Source organism: Toxorhynchites rutilus, chromosome 3, assembly GCF_029784135.1.
Source record: "Toxorhynchites rutilus septentrionalis strain SRP chromosome 3, ASM2978413v1, whole genome shotgun sequence".
In the NCBI taxonomy this organism is placed as follows: domain Eukaryota; kingdom Metazoa; phylum Arthropoda; class Insecta; order Diptera; family Culicidae; genus Toxorhynchites; species Toxorhynchites rutilus.
The window spans coordinates 222,551,840-222,576,893 of record NC_073746.1 but is presented as its reverse complement, the minus strand read 5'-3'; the positions used below and the strand labels follow the sequence as shown (position 1 = coordinate 222,576,893).

The 25,054-nt window shown below is 40.8% G+C and overlaps 1 protein-coding gene and 1 long non-coding RNA gene across 3 annotated transcripts in view; one reads left to right on the top strand and one right to left on the bottom strand.

The window, feature by feature from the left end:
* Window positions 1–145: 145 nt before the first annotated feature.
* The window catches only part of LOC129775338 (zinc finger protein 227-like), a 43,977-nt gene continuing 19,068 nt past the window's right edge, over window positions 146–25,054 (bottom strand). The window contains exons 7-8 of one of the 2 annotated variants that reach the window (XR_008742933.1): window positions 334–676; window positions 146–276 (exon numbers count right to left, since the gene is read on the bottom strand). Coding sequence is in view for 1 of the 2 variants with exons in the window: in XM_055779993.1 (XP_055635968.1) it covers window positions 19,740–19,784 (45 nt within the window). In the remaining variant the exon portion in view is untranslated. Of the gene's footprint in view, window positions 277–333; window positions 677–19,724; window positions 19,785–25,054 lie in introns of those variants that run through there. The other variant, XM_055779993.1, reaches the window with a different exon arrangement.
* Window positions 21,658–23,137, top strand: LOC129775339 (uncharacterized). The gene is made up of 3 exons (XR_008742934.1): window positions 21,658–21,915; window positions 21,974–22,213; window positions 22,269–23,137. It is a non-coding gene; the product is annotated as an uncharacterized LOC129775339 (long non-coding RNA).

The following is a 25,054-nucleotide window of genomic DNA, read 5'->3' as shown; positions in this document are numbered from 1 at the left end:
AGAATCATATGTCTGTTTTGCTCTGACATTTGAATATCATTTTTGTTAGGGGTCTTTTAAAGTTTAGCTTCAAAAATAAAAACAAAATAAAATTTTGTCAAAAGGTTACAACACAATTTTATTCTTGGAATAATGATACAATACAATCAAATGCAATGAAATATAATAATTGAACTACGTTAGGAATTACGTTTCTTCCAATGTGCTTCTAGCATTTCAGACCGTAGGATTTTCTGTTTCAACGTTTGTATTGGATTGCGTTTTCTCCGGTGAATCCTGCGATATCGGTAATATATGAATACGTTAACTTTATGTATTGGAGAATATATTAACCTGAACTTTAATCCGTTTACACAATGGACTTAATAGCGTGATCACGCTATTAAGTAACTTCATCGCAGTTGAGAAATCTATTCAGGCTCCTTGTTTTCGCTTACACATACACTTCCGTTCGTGATGGTTTCCAACCGTTTCTACTCCACAGAAGTTAAATCATCTTCTCTGTTTAGAACAGAGTTGACTATTGCTTCGTCAGTTAACACTTCAGTGGTCATGGAAACAGGTTTGCTATCGTAATCTAGTAACTTATCCTCAGGCCACAGTCGAATTTACTCGTCCTTCGTGTTTGTTTCAGCTATCGATGCTACAAGCAGTGTTACCACACGTACAGATTTATCTGGAATGGTGCAGATTTTTTCGTTATTTTTGGTACAGATTATGTACGATATAGAGTATAGATTTTCGTTAAAAAGTATAGATTGGTACAGATTTTTTCCATTTGTGAAATTTCTTACATTTGAACAAAGCAACATTGAGGTACATGACGACTTTTTCGTCGTAGTATCGCTTGGTGCTGCTGATCTTAAAAGCATTTACAATGCAATGATTGAGAAAAAGATTCGATTTTGATGACTCGACGCTCAAGTCTACGGCAATGTTAAATCCCAAAACATTTCCAATTTTACTAGCATTAACGTTGTTTTAGAAGCGTTTCCAGGATTCTACAATGGGAATGTACAAGACGAGAAGAATTAATTCTGTAGCCTAAAGATAAAATTACTCCGTAAGGAAATCATAATTTCTAAAATAGAGCATGTACAGGGTTGGTGGACAAAAATTAGATGTCTAAAAAGAATTGACGATTCGCTCTCCTTTTCGGCGCTTCGATGCCTTGTTTGTAACGTTCTCACTATCCCTCACTCCTCGGCAACTGTCGAGCGATTTTTTTCTGATACAATCAGAACAAAAATAAGCTTTGAAATCGGCTCAGCAACGATATGATGAACGCTATCTTGAGATCAAATGATTTGGTCAAACATCGTGGTGGCAACTCGAAAATTTTAAAATATGATAGTATGCAATCTAGATTCAGAAAAACTATGTATAGGCATCATCAAACACATGAATGACTTGCAAATGTAAATGTAGTATTTGTAGTCAATAAATGAGTATTTTTTTAATGCTAATAAATAATTTTTTTCTCTACACAAATATTTTCGATGGTACAGATTTTTCGAAAAAAAGGACAGATGAGAAAGATTTTTGACCCCTCTGGTACAGATTTAAATGTTTCAACACTGACTACAAGGGATGTTATACACACAGAAAAATTCTCCACCTGCTCAGAAATGTTCCATTCATATCCTGGTAACTCATCGAATAACTTCCCAGAGCTCTCAATGGTAAACTGGGTGATTTCGTTCCATACTTCAGCAATCCAATTAAGAGCACCCGCACAATACAGACTTTTTTTCAGCCGATAGTTTGGTCTGATCGGCCTACTGATGCAAAAATCGACCCAACTGAATCGGTGTAATGTGCGCATATGCATACCTCTCCGTACTGATTAAGGAGCCGACCGAACTATCGACCGACAAGTCAGTCTGCAGTCTGACGGGGCTCTAATATTCTACGTTAAGTTTGTATCACGTCAAAATAACTATACATAATTGAGGGTAATGCAACACACTAAAATAATGTATTTTAACTGTCCAATAGTGGATTGTTTCAATAATCTAGAGAGTGGTCATCTTACACCTGGTGGCCGTTTTCCCCCGCCTTCCCCTACTACCGATATCGCAGGATTCACGTTACGTTAAATCCGTACTGCTTTAAGTGCGATTCACATACAACATCCTCATTACGTTCACGTCATGTCACGTTGCGTTACGTCAATTATTCTCCCATGCAATTCTTATGGAAACATTCACATACACCGGCAACGTGACGACCCGTCAGCATATGTTCAACGAAAACGACCGGAAGGATTTGTAGAAAAGAATAATTGATGGAGACGGACGGTTCGTTGGGTTTTTGCCTGGGCTTTGTGTCTCGGCTTTTGTTTTGATTTTGGTTGCATTTTTGACATAGGATTACGTTTTTCGGGAACATATTGGGGCATCAGCGAATCCGTAAAAGCTACCGCTCCCAAAACTAAACTGCACATCTGACTGAAACGAAGCGAATTCCGTACAACCCATTAAACCATTCCAGTCCTTCTCAGGACTATCAATTTGTTTTCAAACAAAAGAGTTTATTTTACTGTTTTCCACTTACCACAAAAACTATATAAAACTATGATCAAAAATACTGTTTATTTTTACATTTTCTACTAACAACTAACAGGGAACCATCATATCACGTCTAGAAATGTCTAAAATTTTCGTAGGGGCATATTGCAATAACCGATTCATTCGTGGAAATGTCTATAAGTATTCGATTAATCGGGCGAATATTCGTTGACCAGACATCGATAAAAGTTACGTCAAATATAATTTTGAATAAACATCGAAGTGCTAAATAATGTTTTTTGTCGTAGGATTACGTTTTTCGGGAACATATTGAGGTACAAATTGAAAATCTAAAATCGAGCACATCGTGAAAATTGTCCAATTTCAAACGCTTATTGCTCAGTCATTTCATGATGGATTGATGAAATTTTTGCGTCAATCGATTTCGGCACACAATTTTTTATATTGAAGAAAATAATATATTTTATGAAACTGACTATCGAACAATTGAACCTCAACCCCTATCCTAACGGAAACACCCACTTCTGATTGGTCGAAATTGACGACACATGCGGCGGGTCTCTAACAGAGACATCAAAACCAAGCTGCCTAGGGGAAATCGGCATTGCAAATACATGAAAGTAGGAGTTTTCGTTCCTGCCGAAATGTATTCCCTAACTGAGACATCAAAACCAAGGTGCCCGAGGGAAATCGACATTGCAAATATATGCAAGTCGGGGGTATTTTTATATTGCAAGTAAGGTGTGATACGATTAATTCTAGCAAACAAAATTAAAATTTGGAAATTAAATGTGGGTTGCTTCGTGAAATTTCATATCAATGATCGATCGTGTATTGTGAAAAATTTAGCACAAGTGTAAGTGTAAAATTGTATATGGTAGCAGTTAAAAATGATTGATATATGAAACGATTTATTTCAATTTTCATAAATGAAAACCAAGGTATGTTCCCGCTTGAGAACGGGTCGTTTGGTTTAAGCTGTCTGTTTTGTTGTGTTAATTTTCACATTGGTGAGTTTTTTTTTTCTTCATTTCATCCATACATAACACAGGAGGCATCTCGTCCAAAATCACAGAGGTTTTTATCATATCTCGTTCCACTTCTGTGTCTTTTATCTGATACGCACCATCCAACGACTGTTTACCATCCTTCTGTCATCATCACTCGGTAAACTCTGGTGGAGTGAACAAACAATACCCAACAACTAAAAAAATGGCCCAAATCATAGTCAAAGAGTTTAACGATGTAATAATTCAAACATCTAAAATCAACAGAAAGCCTAACGGAATCCTACGTCAACTATGCGGTCGTGTCTCGGACACAACCCTCCTTTGACTTTTTTTATGCCAACATGTCTCTTAGTTCCAAATTTCGGAGTCAAAATCATTCGCGACTAGCTGAGGAAAATAGTCTATATATTATTATTGTTGAATGAGGGTCGGAACTACGGGATTAAGGCATTTGAATAATAGAATTCAATGATTTTCATTGAATCTTTCCAAATTTAGAAATGGTTCTAGGCATGCTGATTCGAGAGAGGGCATTGCATTTTAATACTGTTGTAGGTGGCGACACCATGAATAACATTAAATAAATCATTCGTTTGACATTCGACGTGACGGTGCTGCTGCAAGCATAGAGTGCATGTGTGAATTGGTGAAGACGGTGACGGAACGTGGACGTTCTTTTCCGTAACGTTCTATGTGAATCGCACATTACGCCTGCGAAACGTGGTTCATCTCGGCAGAGACAACGCAAAAACTTCAGGTTTTCGTTAAACGTGCGTTACATAATTCGAGCATGGTGGCCTCACAACTGGATATCCAATGTGGAACTCCATCGTCGATGTGGAAGTGGATCCGACACACCTTGAGGAGAGGAGCAAACGAGATCTGCAGAGAGGCCCTCGACTGGAATCCACAAGAACAGCGCAGAAGAGGCAGACCCAGAGGCTCGTGGCGGCGTAGCCTTACCAATGACTTCCAAACTGTTGATGCCAATCTTACCTGGCCGCAAGTGATAGTCATGGCAGATAACCGTCGACAGTGGAGACTTCTGAAATCGTCCCTTTGTTCTGCCCAACAGGCAGACACGGATCAATAAGTCAGTAAGGAGTAGAAACGGTTGGAAACCGCAACGGACGGAGGTGTTTGTGTAGGCTAAAAAGTGGAACCTGAATAGTTTTCTCAACTTCGATGATGTCACTTAATAGCGTGATCACGTTATTAAGTCCATGGTGTGAACTGAATAAAGTTCAGGTAAATATATTCTCCAATACATAAAGTTAACGTATGAATTCATGTATTACCGATATCGCAGGATTCACCGAAGAAAAACGCAATTTGTTCAGAACAATCTAACACAAACGTTGAAACAGAAAATCCTACGGTCTGAAATGCTGGAAGCACAGTGGAAGAAACGTAGATCCTAACGTAGTTCAATTATTATATTTCATTGCATTTGATTGTATTGTATTATTATTCCAAGAATAAAATTGAGTTGTAACCTTTTTACAAAATATTATTTTGTTTTTATTTTTGAAGCTAAACTTTGAAAGACCCATAACAAAAATGATTTTTAAACGTCAGAGCAAAACAGACATATGATTCTGACGGATGACCGTTTTTTATCTGGGTCGCACCCCAATTAGCGAACTCCCAATACTTATCAACTTTAGCGAACGAAAACATAAGCCAAAACAAACAATTCGAGCGCTCCTAGCTCAATTTTGACACTTGTCGATACCCTCCAATTAGCGAATGATATTCGTTAGTAATCATCTCCCAATTAGCGAACATGCACTGTACAATCAAATTGGGTGTCAAAAAAAATCAACATATATGTCAATGTCCAACAATCAGGAGAAAGGGAGAAAAGCTTTACTTTTCTTATAATGATCCACTACATGGAGAAAGTATTGGTACAATAAATCAAAATTAATAAAAAAAAATTGTTATTTTTTATTAATTTACCTAATTAACCCTTTTTTGCATCAATTAAGACTATGTTCTCAGTGCAGTGGGACGACAGCATGGCTTGGGCGGGGCGTGTGACGCTTACGATTAATCGTGTGTGTTCTCACCAGCCGGGTGCTATGATTGGTGCTAGGATTGTTAGCAAAATCTCAAGCAGAACTGTCAGTGGGATACCCAATTCGTGTGAAAACAAAGGGAAAATGTCAGTGGGATACTCGATATGTTGGCTTCTGTCAGTTCAATAGGGGTTTTCTGAAGACGTCACCCAGGTGGTTCTCACCTATGTGTTCACACTATGCCGACTTGCCGTGAGCGAGGTGTTGGCCTGTTGCAGGCGTGCAAACGAAAACACTTCACGCCGGCGATATTTATACTTCTTCGCTTTTCTCTTGCATATGTTTGTATGTAGTAGTGACATAACTTATAACTACGCGCATGTGGGAGGAGGTTTGCCGAATGTAGATACATGCCTGCATTTTGATATTACAGGTCGGATTCGATTATCCGGAGTATTTCAGTTTTGTTTTTTTTTCACAAACTTTGAATAATTTACTAATATACTCTATAAATATGATTATTTGAACAAAATTGAACGTAACTAGGTAGAGGATGACGCTGGGATAGGGGTTGTTCCATACAACTAGTTTTGATTATCCGCAGTAGATTTATATACGCTACAAATTTCAAATTTAAATGAATACATTGATTTAATATTTAAACATACCTAATATGATAATTTAATGAAACATGAGTGTAGCTAGGATGAACAGGGTCCATTTAGTATGTTCAAATCCGGTTATCCATAGTGTATCATATATAATATGATCATTCGAATAATCATGGACGTAGTAAGGCAAAGGAAAAGTTGGGGTAGGAGTGTTGAGATTGTTGCAAAGAATACAAAATAAGGAGACCGTGGATTCTCAAAAGATGTCAAATTAGTATCTTCATATGTTACGATGTTATCGCAGAATAGATTTAAGTTTATTAACTTGTTTGACGAATGATTTTTTTTCGGTCTAAAAACAAATTCATAAGTAATGATGTACATTATACTTATGACAGACATACAGCTGTACTAGTGTTGTACTTCGAAAATTTTATGTCTGTCACCATGTACAGCGCTAGAACCATGCAAGCAACTCGGTACAATCGTTGTACCTGTACCGACCTGTTTTACCGCTGTACATGGCTACAGTTTGTCAATTCCAACTGTGCGCAGCGCTATAGACGGGTAGTGGTGGGTAGCATGAACAAACCGATTCAAAACACTCGGTAAATATTCGTTTCATTGATTTTCTCTCGAGTTATTACTCAGATTGGAAATTTGCAGGATTTCTCTTCCCAGCGGAGCGCCGATTAGGTAGTGCCCTCCCACATGACGCGCACTCCGTCACGGCGGCTCTCGGGGGGTACTATCCGGTGCTACAACCCTCGCAGTTGTTCATCTTTTATGGTCAGGCTTTATCTGCATGCTGATCGGTCCTCCACTTCCGCTGTAGCTCGGACATGATATGTACGATTGCACTGTTTACTGCGTTCCAGATGCCCTCGTCACGACACATTTCCTCCACGATGTTCCCAGCATGAAGGGTAGGCAGCCCCTCGCGCACTGTGGTGAATCTGGGACATGTGTGTGATACGATGTGTTCCGGTGTTTCCTTCACATCTCCATACTCCGGACAAAGAGGCGATTGTTGGTTGTCTCCATTTTGGTTGGGTCCCAACTCCGGGCCGCTATCACCGCTCGTTGTACATAGTCGCCTTTTTGTGATCCCATGGTTATCTATGCAAGCAGTGAGGCCATGCAGGGGTTGACACGGTCCTTCATGGGGACCGTGTTCAGAGCCGGATCAGCGCAAGTCAGGAATGTGACATCTGATGCCTAGTACCTAGTGCCACGGCCTAGACGAGCATCGAACGTACCCGAAGACTTGCCAAGTTGTTACCGGGACGGGGGCAACCGTACTATTAACCCACACGCCATTTCAGGAAGGTGTCACTCTTCCTTACTCAGGGAGCAGAGTAGCACGAGTGTCAGCTTTTAGCGTCGCATGTTATCCGTTTTCGTGTCTTGTCCGTTTTCCATGTCATACCAGTATGTCGTAATCAGGATCTTACTGGCGTCGATCCTGATGTGCTCAGCACTCCTCTCGTTGCTCCTGTACACGGTATTTCCCCCGTGCATTCTCCATAGCCCTCACGGGCCCTTACTCGCGTTGTCACCCGATTAGTCGCCTTCTACGACAGGGACAGGGACGTAAACCCGAAGTGCTATTCTAGGTCGGCAACTCCACGGCTCAAAAATGCGGTACAATGTACAACCAAAGTATGTGTGTCATGCTATCATGGTACCTGTTTTTTTTTTTTTTTTTTTTTTTTTTTTTTTTAAAGAGGTGAGGAACGCTCTACCAGCCTTACCTGGGAAGGGTTAACCCAGACGTCGAGTGGGGATCGCACCCACAAAAACCAAGCCCTCTACTCGTTGCCTTATTCCCCCTGGGACCACATCTAGGCGACTACTTCAGGGGGCGGCTGTGCTCATGCACTTCTCGAGTTTTCAACGCTAACTAGCGTTGTCCTTCCCTTTTTCTCAATATTTTTTTCTTTCCATTCGTTATTAATTCCACTGCGCTGATGTCCTCTTCGCAGGCATTTTGAATTTACCCGTCGAGACGTGAACCGATTAGGAATTGCCCTCCAACTTGACGCGCAACCCGTCACAGCCACCCTGCGGGGTTTCTCACCTGTCGAGACGTGAACCGATTAGGAAGCGCCCTCCAACTTGACGCGCGCCCCGTCACAGTCACCCTCGCAGGATTTCTCTTCCCAACGGAGCGCCGATTAGGCAGTGCCCTACAACCTGACGTGCACTCCGTCACAGCTACTCTCGTGGGGTATTCACCATTTTGATCGTGGCTTCATACTTGATGCTCGTTCCTTCGAAATGTTCGCGGTGTTCCTCCATCCAGGCCACGATCAGGCGTTGTCAGGCAGGCCTTTTGCTGTTCTCCGCGGCAGTATCCGTTTACCTGTCGAGACGTGCACCGATTAGGAAGCGCCCTCCAACTTGACGCGCGCCCCGTCACAGTCACCCTCGCAGGATTTCTCTTCCCATCGGAGCGCCGATTAGGTAGTGCCCTCCAACATGACGCGCACTCCATCACAGCAGCTCTCGTGGGGTATACACCAGTTTGAAGACGCCCTCCTTGACACTCACTCCGTCGTAGTTATTAAATCGGCATCCGTTTACCTGTCAAGACGTGCACCGATTAGGAAGCGCCCTCCAACTTGATGCGCGCCCCGTCACAGTCACCCTCGCAGGATTTCTCTTCCCAGCGGAGAGCCGATTAGGTGGTGCCCTCCAACACAACGCGCACCCCGTCACAGCTACTCTCGTGAGGTACCATCTCTTGCAACAGCCGTCGCCGTTGTTCACCTTTCACCGTCGGACGTTGTCAGCACTTTGGTCAGCCCTCCACCTTCGCTGCAGCTCCGACATGATTTGTGTGATTGCACTGCTCACGGCATTCCAGATCATCTCGTCGCGACACATCTCCTCCACAATATTCCCGACATGAAGTGCAGGCAGCCCCTCGCGCCTTTCGGTGAACCTGGGACAGACAAAAACGACGTGCTCCGGTGTTTCCTCCATATCTCCACACTCCGGACAGATGGGTGAAACTGCGTGCCCGAACCGGTGTAGATATTGCCTGAAACAGCCATGCCCAGACAGAAACTGCGTCAAGTAAAAGTTAACTTCACCGTGTTTCCTGTTCAACCAGGTCGAAAGTACCGGTATCAGCCTGTACGTCCATCTACCATTTTCTGCCGTATCCCATTCATACTGCCATTTGTCCAACGACTCCGCTCTCATCAATTTCCGGATACCTCTGCTTTCCCGTCGCTTGTAGCACTCGCTATCTTCCGCCAGAGTGATGCAGATGGGAATCATTCCGGCGATTACACACACAGCTTCTGTCGAAATGGTCCTATAAGCACTTACGACTCGCATGGCCATGAGTCGGAATGTGCTGTTCAGCTTCCTCCGATTTCGGTGGGTTTCCAGAGCCGCCAACCAGGCAGGGCCACCATACCTCAGTATCGACGAAGATACACTTGCCAAGAGACGCCTCTTGCTGCTGCTTGGGCCAAAGCTATTTGGCATGATCCTCGCCACCACGTTGATGGCCTTTGACGCCTTCCCACATGCATAGTCGACGTGCTGGTTGAAGTTCAGCCGGTCGTCGATCATGACTCCGAGGTACTTCACCGCCCGCTTCGAAACGATGGTATGTCCTCCGACCAATACCTCTGCCCGCAGCACTGCCTTACGATTGCTCACTAACAGCACCTCGGTTTTGTGATGTGCCATCTGGAGCTTTACGCTGTCCATACAACTACCGATCATGTCTACAGCCTCAGTCGCCAACATTTCCACCTCCTGAAGCGTCTCGCCGATTACCGTTGTTACGATGTCGTCCGCGAAGCCCACGATCTCCACACCTCTGGGTAGCTTCAGCCTTAGAACACCGTCGTACATCGTGTTCCAAAGCGTAGGACCTAGGATGGAACCTTGTGGAACTCCCGCCGAGATATTCTTCACTATCTGTCCCCTGTCTGTGTTGTATACCAGGATCCGATTCTGGAAATAACTCCTCAGTATCCTGTACAGGTAGCTAGGGACCTTCAATCTGTGTAGCGCCTCGGCGATGGCCTCCCAGCTGGCACTATTGAAGGCGTTCTTCACGTCAATCAAAATCACCGCGCAGTAACGGTTGCCTCTTCGTTTTTGTTTAAGCGAGACCTGAGCTTTCTCGATAACTGTCCGAATAGCGTCCACTGTCGACTTTCCTTTCCGGAACCCGAACTGCATTTTCGACAATCCGTGGTCATCCTCCGTGCATTTCACCAGTCTGTTGAGAATAACCCTTTCCAAGAGCTTTCCCAAAGTATCCAACAAACAAATAGGCCTATACGACGCTGGATCTCCAGGTGGCTTTCCTGGTTTCGGGAGCAGCACCAACTTTTGTATCTTCCATTCCGCAGGGAAGAGACCGTCATCCAGGCATTTCTGCAGCACCACCCTGAACATGTCGGGGAAAGCAAGGATCGCCGATTTCAGGGCCACATTGGGGATTCCGTCGGGGCCGGGTGCTTTTTTCAACTTTAGACCTTTTGCCACCGCGATGAGTTCTTCGTTGGTGACTTGTGCGTTCTCTGCTTCGTCCTCACCGTACAGTGTGGGTGGCCACGTCGGTGGGTCGTGCTGCGGAAAGAGTCCATTCACAATGACCTCGAGTTTTTCCGGACATAATTCCATGGGAGTCGTTGAATTACGGAATTTCGCCATCACGATTCGATATGCTTCACCCCAAGGATTTGCGTCGACGTCTCGACACAGCTCCCTATAGCAGTTCGATTTGCTCCTACGTATCTCTCGTTTCAAGGCGGCTCTGGTCGCTCGGAAAGACGCGCGGTGCTCCTCTCTCTCTCTACATCGGTTCGTGCCCTCTGGACTCTTCTTCTGGCTCGTAGACAGTTAGCGCGGAGGATGCTGAGTGTCTCGTTCCACCAGTAGGCTGGACGTCGTTCATTCGTCGGGTTCAGTCTTCTCGGCATCGCTGTATCGCATGCCCTCACCAATGTTCCTGTCAGCCCGTCGGCGCTCAGATTAAGAGTTCTGCTGTCTATGCGTAGTGCTTCGACGAAAAGCTCCTTGTCAAAAACCTTTGTCCTCCACTTCCGCTCAAAGGTTTTTGTATTCCGTACCGCTGCGGGATTCCGTTGGCCGACACTATACAGGATTGCCTGGTGGTCGCTGTGTGTGTATCCCTCCGACACTCTCCACTTCGTATTAGCCGCCAGTGATGGACTGCAGAAAGTTACATCGATGATGGATTCGCGGCCGTCCCTTCGAAAGGTGCTGCTAGTGCCTTCGTTCAGAAGTGTGACGTCTAGTTTTGCGAAGGCTTCTAGTAGGCTGTACCCCCTGGCGTTGGTGCATCTGCTTCCCCACTCCTCAGCCCAGGCGTTGAAGTCTCCTCCGATGATGACTGGTTTGCGGCCGCTGACCTTATCCGTGAGTACGTCCAACATCTCGTGAAACTGCTCCGCTGACCATCTTGGGGGTGCATAGCAACTACACATGAAGATTCCGTTGATTTTGACGATCACGAAACCTTCCTGTGAGCTTTCCACCACTTCTTGGATGGGGTACCTTCCCATCACTAGTATTGCAGCCATCCCTGCTTTATCCACCACCCATTTTCCGTTATCGCGAGGAACTCGGTACGGTTCTGCGATCATTGCAACGTCGCATTTAGTTTCAGTTGTTGACTGCCACAACAATTGCTGTGCTATGTCGCAATGATTGAGGTTGAGCTGGGTAACCTCCATTACTGCGAACCCGCAATCGCCTTTTTGTACGCCGGACATTTGAAGCTACCTGTGACGTGGTCGTTTCCGTCCTCCTCTTTGCACAACATGCACCTCGGTTGCTTTGTGCAGTCTCTAGCAACGTGACCTTCCGTCCCGCACTTCCTGCACAATTTCGATCTGTCAGGACCACCGCAGTTTTTCGCCTGGTGACCGAAGCCCATGCATTGAAAGCATCTCTCCATTTGCTTGGCCATACGAGGGGGAGCTTTCATCGGGCACACGGACCACCCCACTTTTATTTTACCCTTCTCCACCAGTTTATTCGCAGCTTGTTTCGAGAGCCGTATCGAGGCCGTTTGTGTCCCACCGTATGCCTTTCTCAGCCGGATTGTCATTGGCACATCGCCAAGGTCACATTGTGACTGTAACGCAGTTCTAAATTCCTCAACAGTCGTGATCTCGTCCAGATACCGGCACTCGATGGTTGATTCCTGAGAGAGAGCTCTCACCTTCGCCTCCTCCCCTAGTGACTTCTCAATGAGTTGTTTGAAAGCAGAGCTCTTAACCACTGGATCTTTTTTAAGCTCGAAGAGCATCTCACCTTTCTGCGTGCGCCTAGTTTTCACGACGTTCTCGCCCAGTGTCTGCAACTCCGGATCGTCTCTCACTTTCCGAAGGATAGCTGCATACGATACTCCTGCTGTCACTTCAACGATCAAAGCATCGCCCTTGATTCGCTCCACTCGAGGTCCGAGTTTCTTCTTTTCCTGCTCAACTTTTTTCTTCTTCTCCTTCTGTTTTTTGCGTTTTTCTGCCTGGTTATCGACAGTACGCCATTCACTGCTTTCACCTCCTTTCGCGTTACTCAGATCGTTCTTGGCCTTTTTCAGCTCTTCTTCTTCTCCTGGGGTGTCCCTCCTTCTCTTGTCCGATCGTGTGTTCAGAGGACCCTTCGGCGTCTCAAGTATCTCGACGGGTTTCTCATTCGCCTCGAGCAGAGCCTTTTCAGCACCCTCTGCTCTCATCTGCAGCTCCTTATGCTCGCGTTCAGCAACCATGACGACCGATCTGATGCTCGTCACCAGATGTTTTATTTTTAAGTGGACATTGTTTTTGTCCTTTACGAACTCGTAAAGTTCGTTGACCTTTTTCCTAACGTCCGTGATGCTGAGCCTCCCAAGTTGCCCTTCTTGGGATGCGCTTGAGGTCAGCGTAAACAACTGGCTCTGTACGGAGCCAAGATCTCCTTGGAATGCTTGGGCAGCAAACACTTCTTGTAGTTTTGTGTTGCTTGTACTCGTTGTGGCTACTCGAGTGACAGGTGACCTCAGCATTTGTCCGCTTCTCGCGAACACATTCTCCTCTCCATCGTTTGTTGGTGTGTTATTGCAACTATTCATATTTTTCTGGGTCCCAACTTCGGGCCGCTATCTCCGCTCGTTGTACATAGTCGCTACCAGTGATCCCATGGTTATCTATACAAGCAGTGAGGCCATGCAGGGGTTGACACGGTCCTTCATGGGGACCGTGTTCAGAGCCAGATCAGCGCAAATCAGGAATGTGACATCTGACGCCTAGTACCTAGTGCCTGGGCCTAGACGAGCATCGAACGTACCCGAAGACTTGCCAAGTTATTACCGGGACGGGGGCAACCGCACTATTAGCCCAAACGCCATTTCAGGACGGTGTCACCCTTCCTTACTCAGGGAACAGGATAGTACGACTGTCAGCCTTTAGCGTCGTGTTGAAATCGTTTCCGTATCGTGTCCGTTATCTATGTCGTAACCAGTATGTCGTAATCAGGATCTTACTGGCGTCAATCCTGATGTGCTTGGCACTCCTTTCGTGGCTCCTGTACACGGTATTTCCCCCGTGCAATCTCCAATAGGCTTTACCGCGCCCTTACTCGCGTTGTCACCCGATTAGTCGCCTCATACGACAGGGACAGGGACCAAGACCCGAAGTGCTATTCTAGGCCGGCAACTCCACGGCCCAAATCATGGTACCTGTACAACACTGTACACGTACAATGCTAGTACAGCTGTATGTCTGTCCCTGGTATTAGACGGTCATCTCAAATTGTTGATTCCCACGAAAAAATACACCATACAACATTTCAGCTCTATCGGATTTATTTCCTATTGTTGCAAAGACGCCAAAGTTTGAGTCTTCCGAAAATCGTCAAATCACCCAAGAGGGGAGTACGTGAAATCGGAGTGTATAAAAAAATTGTGATGCCAATGCCAAATACTGTCATCTCAATTTTTTTTGTCATTTAAATCCCGAAGTTCGATTTTTGATAATATCCCTTGGGTGATTTTACGGGTTTCAAAAACACTAGTTACACTAGTAAATAATAGTGCCTTTTATCTGAGTTGCATTAGGGTAACTATGAAAGAACGAGTTTTTTACTCTAACTTTTATATTTAAAATTCTACATCAAAATGGTCTTTGTACGACTTATCAATACCAATACCAACATTTTGCGATGCAGCACATGTCAATGTCTTAATCCTGCTCAATGTTATTGATGGATTTTCATTCAAAAACACATGATTTCAATTTTAATTTACTCAAACACAAAAAATAACATAGTTTTGGAAATCACATATTATATAAAGTGAAATCTATTCTTTCAAATTTCGTCAACAAACTTTTTTTTTATGTTTGCCCCAGAAAGAATGACAAACAAATGAAAAGAGCGTGTTTTTTGGAAAGAAATATCAATAACTTTGAGTAACGTTGAAATATTGACAAGTTCTGCATCGAAAAATGTTTGTATTAGTAAGCTCTAAAAGTCTTTTGAAGACAGTTTGCATGTAAAATTTGAAATATAAAAGTTAGAGCAAAAAAACTGTTTTTTTCATGGTGACCCTAACGTAAAAAATGTAAAAAAAGGTGCTATATCGGTTATTTCAAGAGATAGAGAAAAACTTTGTTCTACAAAGATGTCTCAAATAATTGGAGCTACAACGTTGTCGAAATATGTTTACCTCGATCTATAAAAATAAGAAAGTTAGATTTTTTATTTCATCGACAATTATGGTCACTCCGACATCACCCGACACTGCAATGTACAAACAAATCAGTGCAGATCATAGTTATTTTACGTTTACCGAAAGATTTTCTTTAATTTTTTTTATGATTTGATTATCAGTCAAGAATGTGACGTTGTGTAAAAAAATCGAGCAGCGAATTTACGTTACGTATAATATAGAAAATACGTTTTTCGTCGTTGAGGTTTTGACCCGAATACGTTCAACGGTGCTAAAATATTACAAAACAAAACCAAACGTCAGTCATTCTTACGCACACATATTGGCAATTTTCATAAAACACGCCCCGCTGCAGTGAGAACATGGCCTAATGCTAGCGTCCAGAATCAGAAAGATCCAGCTGATATGTTGACAGGAAATTTCAGTATTATTTAGATAATTTAAACTAATTATAGTACAATATTACTTCCCGCCTAAATTTATTATTTATTATGTGTTTTGGACGTTATAAAAACGTTTTTTTTTGCATACAACAATATATCATTTCACACTTTTCATAAAATAATGTTGATGTCTAGTGAATCTGTTCACGAATTCCTGTAATTATAATATTCTGACTGTATCAATCACGATTGTATCATACAAAAAGAAAAACTACCTTTCATATTTGGCACAACATTTTGGTTTTAATTTTGGATTTGGATTTTTCCCCGGACCGATGGTTCATTTTGAGAGTCGCGTAGAATGTTGTACTTCTGGTACGATTAGCAAAAAAGTGCTCTATGTTTCAATAGGTTAAAAATTACTTTGAAAACAGGCTATGCCCGCTATGTCCGCTCGGAAATCAGTTATGATTGCGCAGCGGATGATGTACGATCACTGGAATCTGTGTTTTACCCTAACACATATTTCGAAACCAATTGGGAAACCGACATTGCAAAATAGAGGGAAGGTACTTTTGCACCCGCATGCATTTTTGCACTCCGGAATGTGTGCGGACTTCAAAAGCGGTATCAACACAACGCTCTGGCTCAGTTATTCAAGACTGCATTGGAAGATATCCCTTCATGTCTTCAGCTCACTGAACATCTACGTATACCATTTGGCAAAATGTTGATACCAGTTTGCTGCGATAACGTCGATAGAACAATATGTGTTCAACTTACATGTCAAAATCAAAACTGAGTGCTTGAAGTTCATCAAATCAAACAAATTTGCGGTTCGAGAAGTACGTATACTTGGGAGATGCAATGACTTGAGAAGGAAATGTAAAATACATTGATCGTTTAGCAATTCTTCCGTTCACATATTTTGGAAGTCCACGATGAATAAATGAAATGAATAAGGCATCATGCCATACGTCAGATTTAGAACGAAGAACGTAATCTATAACAATGCATGAATTGACCTAAATTGGGATTTGTTCGCAATTGAATTCGGAAATTGTTTCATTCAATCGCTGGTTTAATCAATACACTCAAATGATTACTGAGCCAACGGTAGTTGGTGGATCACACCATTGAGGAATGCGGCGGTTCCTTTGGCTGAAGGAGGCCAGGATGATAGCTCAGGATTTGATATGTGGCTTGTTGGAGAATGGAAAAACACTTAGGTAATTTTTCAAACACGGGTTGTTTATTTCGCGAACTTGCTCGAGTAAAGGTTGAATTTGGAATGAGGAAATTGACATTGTGAGGGAGCTGAATGCACTTCACCTCTTTGTTAGTATGTGTTCGGCTGCTTTTACATTGTACGTCGAAAAATGCAGTTTGGGTTCGTGCTATACACTACTCAATGCGTTTTGATAGGAAGGGAGTGACTCGGATGGGGAAAAAGGATTGAAATTTTGGAAGGGAAAATACTGTGTTGACACTTGTTCCTCTTTCGCGCTGTCGGTCGCGAACAGTAGTCCTACGTCAACCTTGCGGTTACAGCTTAGGTATAACCCACCCATAGTTTTTGACTGTCTTATGAGCATTTTGTACAGGGAACATTTCGATTCTGTTTGACCTTAAGAGTTTGAGGAGACTATAATTGGCACGACTCTCATTAATAATGTGCCTCCGGATCTCGCGGCTGGTATCATTGTCAGTTACCATTAAACCAAGAAAAAATTGTTCACTACCTCCAACTCATCGCCATTAATCACTACACTACCACTTATTCGGACCCTGTCGTGCTCGAACTCGGAAGTTGTAGCGGACCGGGTTTCCAAAGACAACCCGGAAGCTACGGTCAGTTCGAAGAAGGCTAAGTCCCTAAATTATTTAATCTATGTACCTTTCGTTGCTTTTTAGCTCGTTAATAATAATCCCCCTTATTCCACGCGGCGAGTGACGTGAGATTCTCGCAAGTTTCTCGCTCCATTGTGGAAGCTATATTACTTTTCAGCTTATTTTTGATACCCGAATCGATAACATAAGAGGCCACGACTAGTGATCCCCGATTTTTGAAATTAATCGTTCATCAGCTAATCGAATACTTTTCGGCAGTTTGTTATCCGATACGATTAATCGCCCCAAATAATCGATTAATTTTCATTTGATTTTCAGGATAAAACTGCAGCGGCCGTATGTTTTTTTCCTTTCTCTGGGTTTGGATCGATTAATCGACGTAAATTATTCTTTCGCTTCGATTATTGGCTGCGCAGTATTCGTTCGATTAATATTCAATTTCTGTTGGAAGTATTCGATTAATCGATTAATCGAACGATTATCGGGGATCACTAGACACGACTTCAAATCTCACTAAGTGACAAACTGTAGTCACGCCATTCGCCTACGGGAATGCAGTGACTTGAGCCATCTCACCCCACTCGCCGCGCGGAGTAAAGGGGAATGATTATCAAATTAATCGAAACACAATGCTCACACTGAAAACAATTCAATTCATAGTCACAAAACTTCACGTAACACAAAGAAACTTACAATTAACGGCCGCGAACAAAACGCACAATGGTTCCGCGATGTCGGACAGTTCTAAGTAATGTGCGATTCACATAGCACGTTACGGAGAAGAACGTCTACGTTCCGTCAACGTCTCCACCAATTCACACATGCAGTCAATGCTTCCACCAGCACCGTCACGTCAAATGCCAAACGAATGATTTATTTAATTTTATTCATGGTGTCGCCACCTACAACAATTTTAAATTGCAATGCCCTCTTTCAAATCAGCATGCCTAGAATCAGTTCTAAATTTTGAAAAATTCAATGAGAATCATTGAATTCAATTATTTAAATGCTTAAACCCCGTAGTCCGACCATTATGCAACAATAATAATAAATAGAATAATTCTTTCAACTAGTCGCGAATGATTTTCACTCCGAAATTTGGAGCTAAGAGATATGTTGGCATAAAAAGTACAGTAAGTTACTTATAAAGCGATATGCTGAGGCACCACTCAGTGTCGCATTGGAGTCGGTTTTGACCAGTAATTGGACATTTGCGACTGGTGGCGACTTTCAATGTAGGGTCATAATTTGGGCCCCAAACTAAATGTTCACAAAAATGTCCAACTAGAGGTAAAAATGTCTAATTAAACGTGTTGCATCACAGATCTGTTCAATTAGCTTAATGTCGATGTAGATGTAAATTACTGTACAACCAAATCAAAACAAAAGCCGAGACACAAATCTCAGACAAAAACCAAACGAGCCGTCCGTCTCCGTCAATTATTCTTTTCTACAAACTCTGCCCAAAGTACGTAGAATAGAAGGTAGTCTCCTCCCTGCTTTGTTCAAGTAGTGGTAGGCAAAGAAAAAAAGCAAAAAATTGTAATAAACCATCGATTGAACTCATATAAATTCGAACATTTTTGAATTTTTTTAAATTGTAACAAAAGAACTGTCTCAAAATATGTTTCCAGGGGATGAAACAACAGTTTACTTAATCATTTTAAAATTAAAAACAGTGAAATTATCGCACCTGTATTATAAAAATAACGCAAAAAACGATGAACAAATGTGTGGAGAGGTTATATCGAAGCAGTGTCGTTCCCGCAATTTGATAATATGATGAAAGATGAACACTGCTGATTTTTTTGCCTTTCATTGAAGCATCCATCATGAATCATCGCGACGCTTTCATTGGTCTCAGTTTGGAGTGTTCAGCCGTAGTGGGGCCACTTAAGGGACCAAATTGGCGTTTCTGGAAAACGAGAAAAACATTTCCTCCATCCCGGATCATCTTCCGAAGTGATTGCAAATAAATATTTTGCACTTTCGCAAGAAGTGAATGTATAAATTTGGAATTTCGTGTGAAACCATTGAAACGGAACGTTTTGGAAGATCCAAGAAGCGAATGCATGGAACAGCTGAAAACATCTCCGATTAGTTTATCTCATCACAATTTATATAAAACACACTTACCTCCAGTACGAAGACGTCTTCTTTGCTGATTATAGGTTAAAACAGTATCCCCAAAAGAATCCGGCGAAAAATAAAGCGAACAAACAAATATGTTTCGCGTATCGAACGAGCTTTTGTATTCGAAAAAGTTTAACCATTTCCGTCTCAACAATTTGTTGGTCGGAAAATGGTGGAAAGCTATCCGACTTTCTTCAAAATTTTTCTGCTCCGGCATCGCGGGACGTTGCACTTCGACATATTTCTGGAGTAAACAAACACTGTTCAGTATGAAATCGATAAAAAATCACATCAAACCTTACCTGCAGTGAAAATGCGGTACACTATCGTGATTATCGTCGGCTCGACCTACGATTTGGTCAATTTTTACGATTTTTTGAACTTTTCAAAACAAGAAATATTGCAAAAACTTCCGAACATCGAACAAATTGAGGATTGTTCATTACTATCTTCTTTGTGTGCGCGCTCCGTGTGTATACACAGGTAATATCACTTACCTTCTACTCTACGTACTTTGTGTTCGAGCAGCGTGGCCTTGAGTTTGGGGAGAGAAATGAGAAGGCTGTATTTAACCCATTACTGCCCAGGTGTAGGTTATGTTTACTTTGCGATTTTTGCGGGAAACTCGAACTTTGCAAGCTTCAATACCAGTATTGCTAATGGTCACCATCGTATGACTGTTCATGGAGACGTATGTGCTGTGTCATTAATGAACATCATAAAATGAACAGTCAAACAACCGTCGAACTAAAAATGTCATATGACATTTCGGCTTTTTTTCGTCCTATACATTAGATATCCATCGCCCAGTAATTAAACAACAGTGTTCACGGGGAACGCTCACCGCTGAAAACGTTCATTCAACACATTCGCACTTGATAGGGGAGAGTTCGACGGTTGCTTTGATATAGCAATCCGTCTGAATACCATCCATCGTGTATGGATGTGTGAGTGAGCAGGTGGATGTATATGTGCAGCTACGCTTGAATGCAGAATAAAGGGAGAAAAAGAATGCACACCACTGCAGTTTTAATGTCAAATGACATTAAAACTATAGTCATATTAGCCGGAATTGAGGGATGGTTATGAGCACGAATGGTAGAATGGAAATAGCATATTTTCATCGCTCTTCTGGGTACGGTCGACAGAAAGAGAAAACATATAAACGTTCAATTGATAGTCGTGTTTGCGGCTGTGTGTTTATTTCTGATGTGACTGTTAGAACCGAGCAATGCATTCTTGGTTACATTCGCAATACATATTGAGCCGTAACTCTTGAGCAAGGGCGGTATGTGATGGTTGAGAGAAATGTCGACCGTTTACAACACTGTTCAATACACAACAAAACAACAAAAATGACACTGACACAAAAAACACTTTTAAATTGTCATGTGGTATCATTTAAAATGCGCTTTAGTTTAATCAAAAACAGTTTTTGCAAAAACGGGCATTTTTGCGTATTAAATTTCATACGCTAGGCACTAATGGATTAAGGATAGTTGGTCGAAGCAAGATACACACAAGGAGATGGCTTTGGGGAAATTGTCTTCGACTGTCTTGAGCTCTGAATCGCGTGATACCCTGCGGTTTATCTGAGGACTATAATGTTCTTCGACCATTTTAAGTGCGATTCACATACAACATACACGTCACGTTCACGTCCCGTCACGTCACGATACGTCAATGATTCTACAATGCAATTCTCGCGTAACTTTTGAAAATGTCCTAAGTAACAAATGTAAACAAATCGAGTTAATGGATGCACACTATTAGTTACCAATCATGTAATGCATTGAGAAAACAATCGTTCAAGTATCTATCCTTTTTACCTTTTTATCGCCGATACAAAAAATGACCAATGTACAGATTCGAATTTTAAGCACTCGACTGTTACTTCGGACACCACTTTCCTCTGACGCTCGATACATCCGAAGTAACAAAGCAACCAATACAAAACGAAATCGCACTTCGGTCATTTTAAGTTTTTGTTATTTTCGGGTGTTGATATCGTTTTTAGTTCAATTCAACGAGTTATAACAATAATGATCTGCTTTTAGCACGAAGTGCAAGTATTTGGATCGTTGTTTAGTAGTTATTTTCAGATTCTCATCGTGCAACGTTATTTGTCCAATGTACAAAGCGGGCAGTCAAAACGTCCAATGTAACATTTTTCGCTCGAAGGCTTGAATTTCTAACTAAAATCACATGACAACAGTTACGATTGGTTTTTCAGAGTTATTATTGACTGCTAGTGGTAAAAGTAGTGATAAAGATCGATTCCTTTTGAAACAATTCGCGGAACAATATTCCGATCTTCAACTCCGTTTTTCTCGAGTTGATGTGAATGTTACATAGGACCTTTTCAAAAGTTACGCGAGAATTCTCATGAAAACATTCACATACACCAGCAACGTAACGACCCGTCAGCATACGTTCAACGAAAAGGACCGGCAGGGTTCAAAGTACGTAGAGTAGAAGGTAAGTGATATTACCTGTGTATACACACGGAGCGCGCACACAAAGAAGATAGTAATGAACAATCCTCAATTTGTTCGATGTTCGGAAGTTTTTGCTTGTTTTGAAAAGTTCAAAAAATCGTAAAAATTGACCAAATCGTAGGTCGAGCCGACGATAATCACGATAGTGTACCGCATTTTCACTGCAGGTAAGGTTTGATGTGATTTTTTATCGATTTCATACTGAACAGTGTTTGTTTACTCCAGAAATATGTCGAAGTGCAACGTCCCGCGATGCCGGAGCAGAAAAATTTTGAAGAAAGTCGGATAACTTTCCACCATTTTCCGACCAACAAATTGTTGAGACGGAAATGGTTAAACTTTTTCGAATACAAAAGCTCGTTCGATACGCGAAACATATTTGTTTGTTCGCTTTATTTTTCGCCGGATTCTTTGGGGATACTGTTTTAACCTATAATCAGCAAAGAAGACGTCTTCGTACTGGAGGTAAGTGTGTTTTATATAAATTGTGATGAGATAAACTAATCGGAGATGTTTTCAGCTGTTCCATGCATTCGCTTCTTGGATCTTCCAAAACGTTCCGTTTCAATGGTTTCACACGAAATTCCAAATTTATACATTCACTTCATGCGAAAGTGCAAAATATTTATTTGCAATCACTTCGGAAGATGATCCGGGATGGAGGAAATGTTTTTCTCGTTTTCCAGAAACGCCAATTTGGTCCCTTAAGTGGCCCCACTACGGCTGAACACTCCAAACTGAGACCAATGAAAGCGTCGCGATGATTCATGATGGATGCTTCAATGAAAGGCAAAAAAATCAGCAGTGTTCATCTTTCATCATATTATCAAATTGCGGGAACGACACTGCTTCGATATAACCTCTCCACACATTTGTTCATCGTTTTTTGCGTTATTTTTATAATACAGGTGCGATAATTTCACTGTTTTTAATTTTAAAATGATTAAGTAAACTGTTGTTTCATCCCCTGGAAACATATTTTGAGACAGTTCTTTTGTTACAATTTAAAAAAATTCAAAAATGTTCGAATTTATATGAGTTCAATCGATGGTTTATTACAATTTTTTGCTTTTTTTCTTTGCCTACCACTACTTGAACAAAGCAGGGAGGAGACTACCTTCTCTTCTACGTACTTTGGCGCGAACAGACACTTATTGGCCGAACAACTTTGGCGATTGAGCTTTCGCCCTGGTCCAGGGAGGTGGGAGGGGAAACCTAAGCTCTTAAGCCTATACTTTCTGTTGTATCTCTTAGTTAACTTTTGGTTGTGGCTTAGTGAAGGTACACTGTTAATGTTTCAGTGTGAGTTTTCGAATTTAAATATTTGAATCTGACCTAACAATCCCAAACCAATAATTAAATAAATAAGAATATGAATAAATAACTAAATAAATAATTATATACACAAAAATATTGTAGATAAATAAATAGAAATAAATAAACAACACACCAATAATGAATAAGTAGTTAAATAATCCGAAAATATTAAATGATGAAAACAGTTGTGGCAACTGTTAGAAAGTTGAACGCCTGTTCATATCGATACACATTCTGACGAGTAGCTGGACGCTAAGATAAGATCAGACAATAGGGGGTCTTTTACGGACCAAATTTCTGTCAGATACGGACCAAATTTCTGTCAGTCGTTCTGATTTCTGATTGGTCGATTTCGATAAATTTTGTAAACAAAGTCGATTTTTCCAGTGTTGCCAATAAAAATAAATTACGTTGGGTTTGTATTGAATTTAGAAAAAAAATGAATTTAATTGATATTACGATACTTAGTTTAGAGGAAATGTGAAGGAATTGTATACACGTTTTACCTAATTATTTTGTTACTATATTTTGATTGAATAGAAAAATTTATATATATATATATATAAATATATATATATATATATATATATATATATATATATATATATATATATATATATATATATATATATATATATATATATATATATATATATATATATATATATATATATATATATATATATATATATATATATATATATATATATATATATATATATATATATATATATATATATATATATATATATATATATATACATCCATTTCATGTCAAACCGATATAGTGCTCCTCAGATTTCCATGAAAAGTGGTAGTTTCTTTCTTTATTGCAAAATATTAGACCCGTATTTTTTATTTTTTCGTTAGGGTGACCTTTTCTTATTTTAGGGTGGTCCGAAAAATCATTTTTTTCAACTTTTTCCTAAAAGTGCCTTTTTTAAAAATTCATAACTTTTGAATCACTGAACCGATTTAGATGATCGATATATCAAATTGAAGCCAATTAATCTTTTTTGGAAAAATATTAGGCTTGCCAAGAAATCGAATTTTGTTTTCGTAACTATTGATTGTAGTTGTTTTTTGTTATTTTTATGTTTTTTGTTTTTATGTTTTTATATTTTATGTTTTTTCTTGAAAGCTGAGGATTTATTACATAACATATCTCGATATCAGATAGGCTTTTTTGTGTTTTTGAGTGACTTTTCAAAGTTAACCGGTCGTCCGTAAAATCATTTTTCCACTCTTATCCAAAAATAATTTTTTGCAAAAATTTATTACATTTGAACTACTGAACTGATTGAGATGATCGACATATTAAATTGAAGCCAATAAGCCAATCTTTTTTGAAAAAATATCACACTTACCGGAAAGATAGGATTCTAGTCGCATAGGTCTAATCTAGTCACATAAGAATATTGAACGAAGACTTAAAACATGTTAAATTTACAAAATAATGACTCTAAAACGAAAAAAACACCTCTCTAGAACCCTCTTTCCAAGTTCAATACTTTTTTCAATATTTTTTCTATTAAAAATCTACCTCATTGGCTTCAATTAGATTTATTGATCATCTGAATCGGTTCAGAGGTTCAAAAGTTATGATTTTTTGAAAAAGTCATTTTTGGGAAAAAGTGGAAAAAATGAGTTTTCGGACAACACTAAAATGGAAATGGACATAAGTTTAGTTTAATAATAATCTATTTGGTTTCTGATACTAATATATTTTATTTCTACCATGCCATGCTCCTGCTATCAAATTTTCGTTTCCTTGTTTTTTTGTTTTCTCCGCTTTTTAAACGAAAAGATATAAATTTTTTTATAATGTCATTCCTTGTTTTTTCACAATGGAATAAAGTGGATGGCAAAACATACATTTCTCCTGCCATTTTCTTCGGCAAATCAGCTTCGTTAGGTTCCAAATGCGATTTCATATTTCGGAATAGAATTTCCATTGCTAAGAAGAAATTAAAAGTCTCATCATTCACT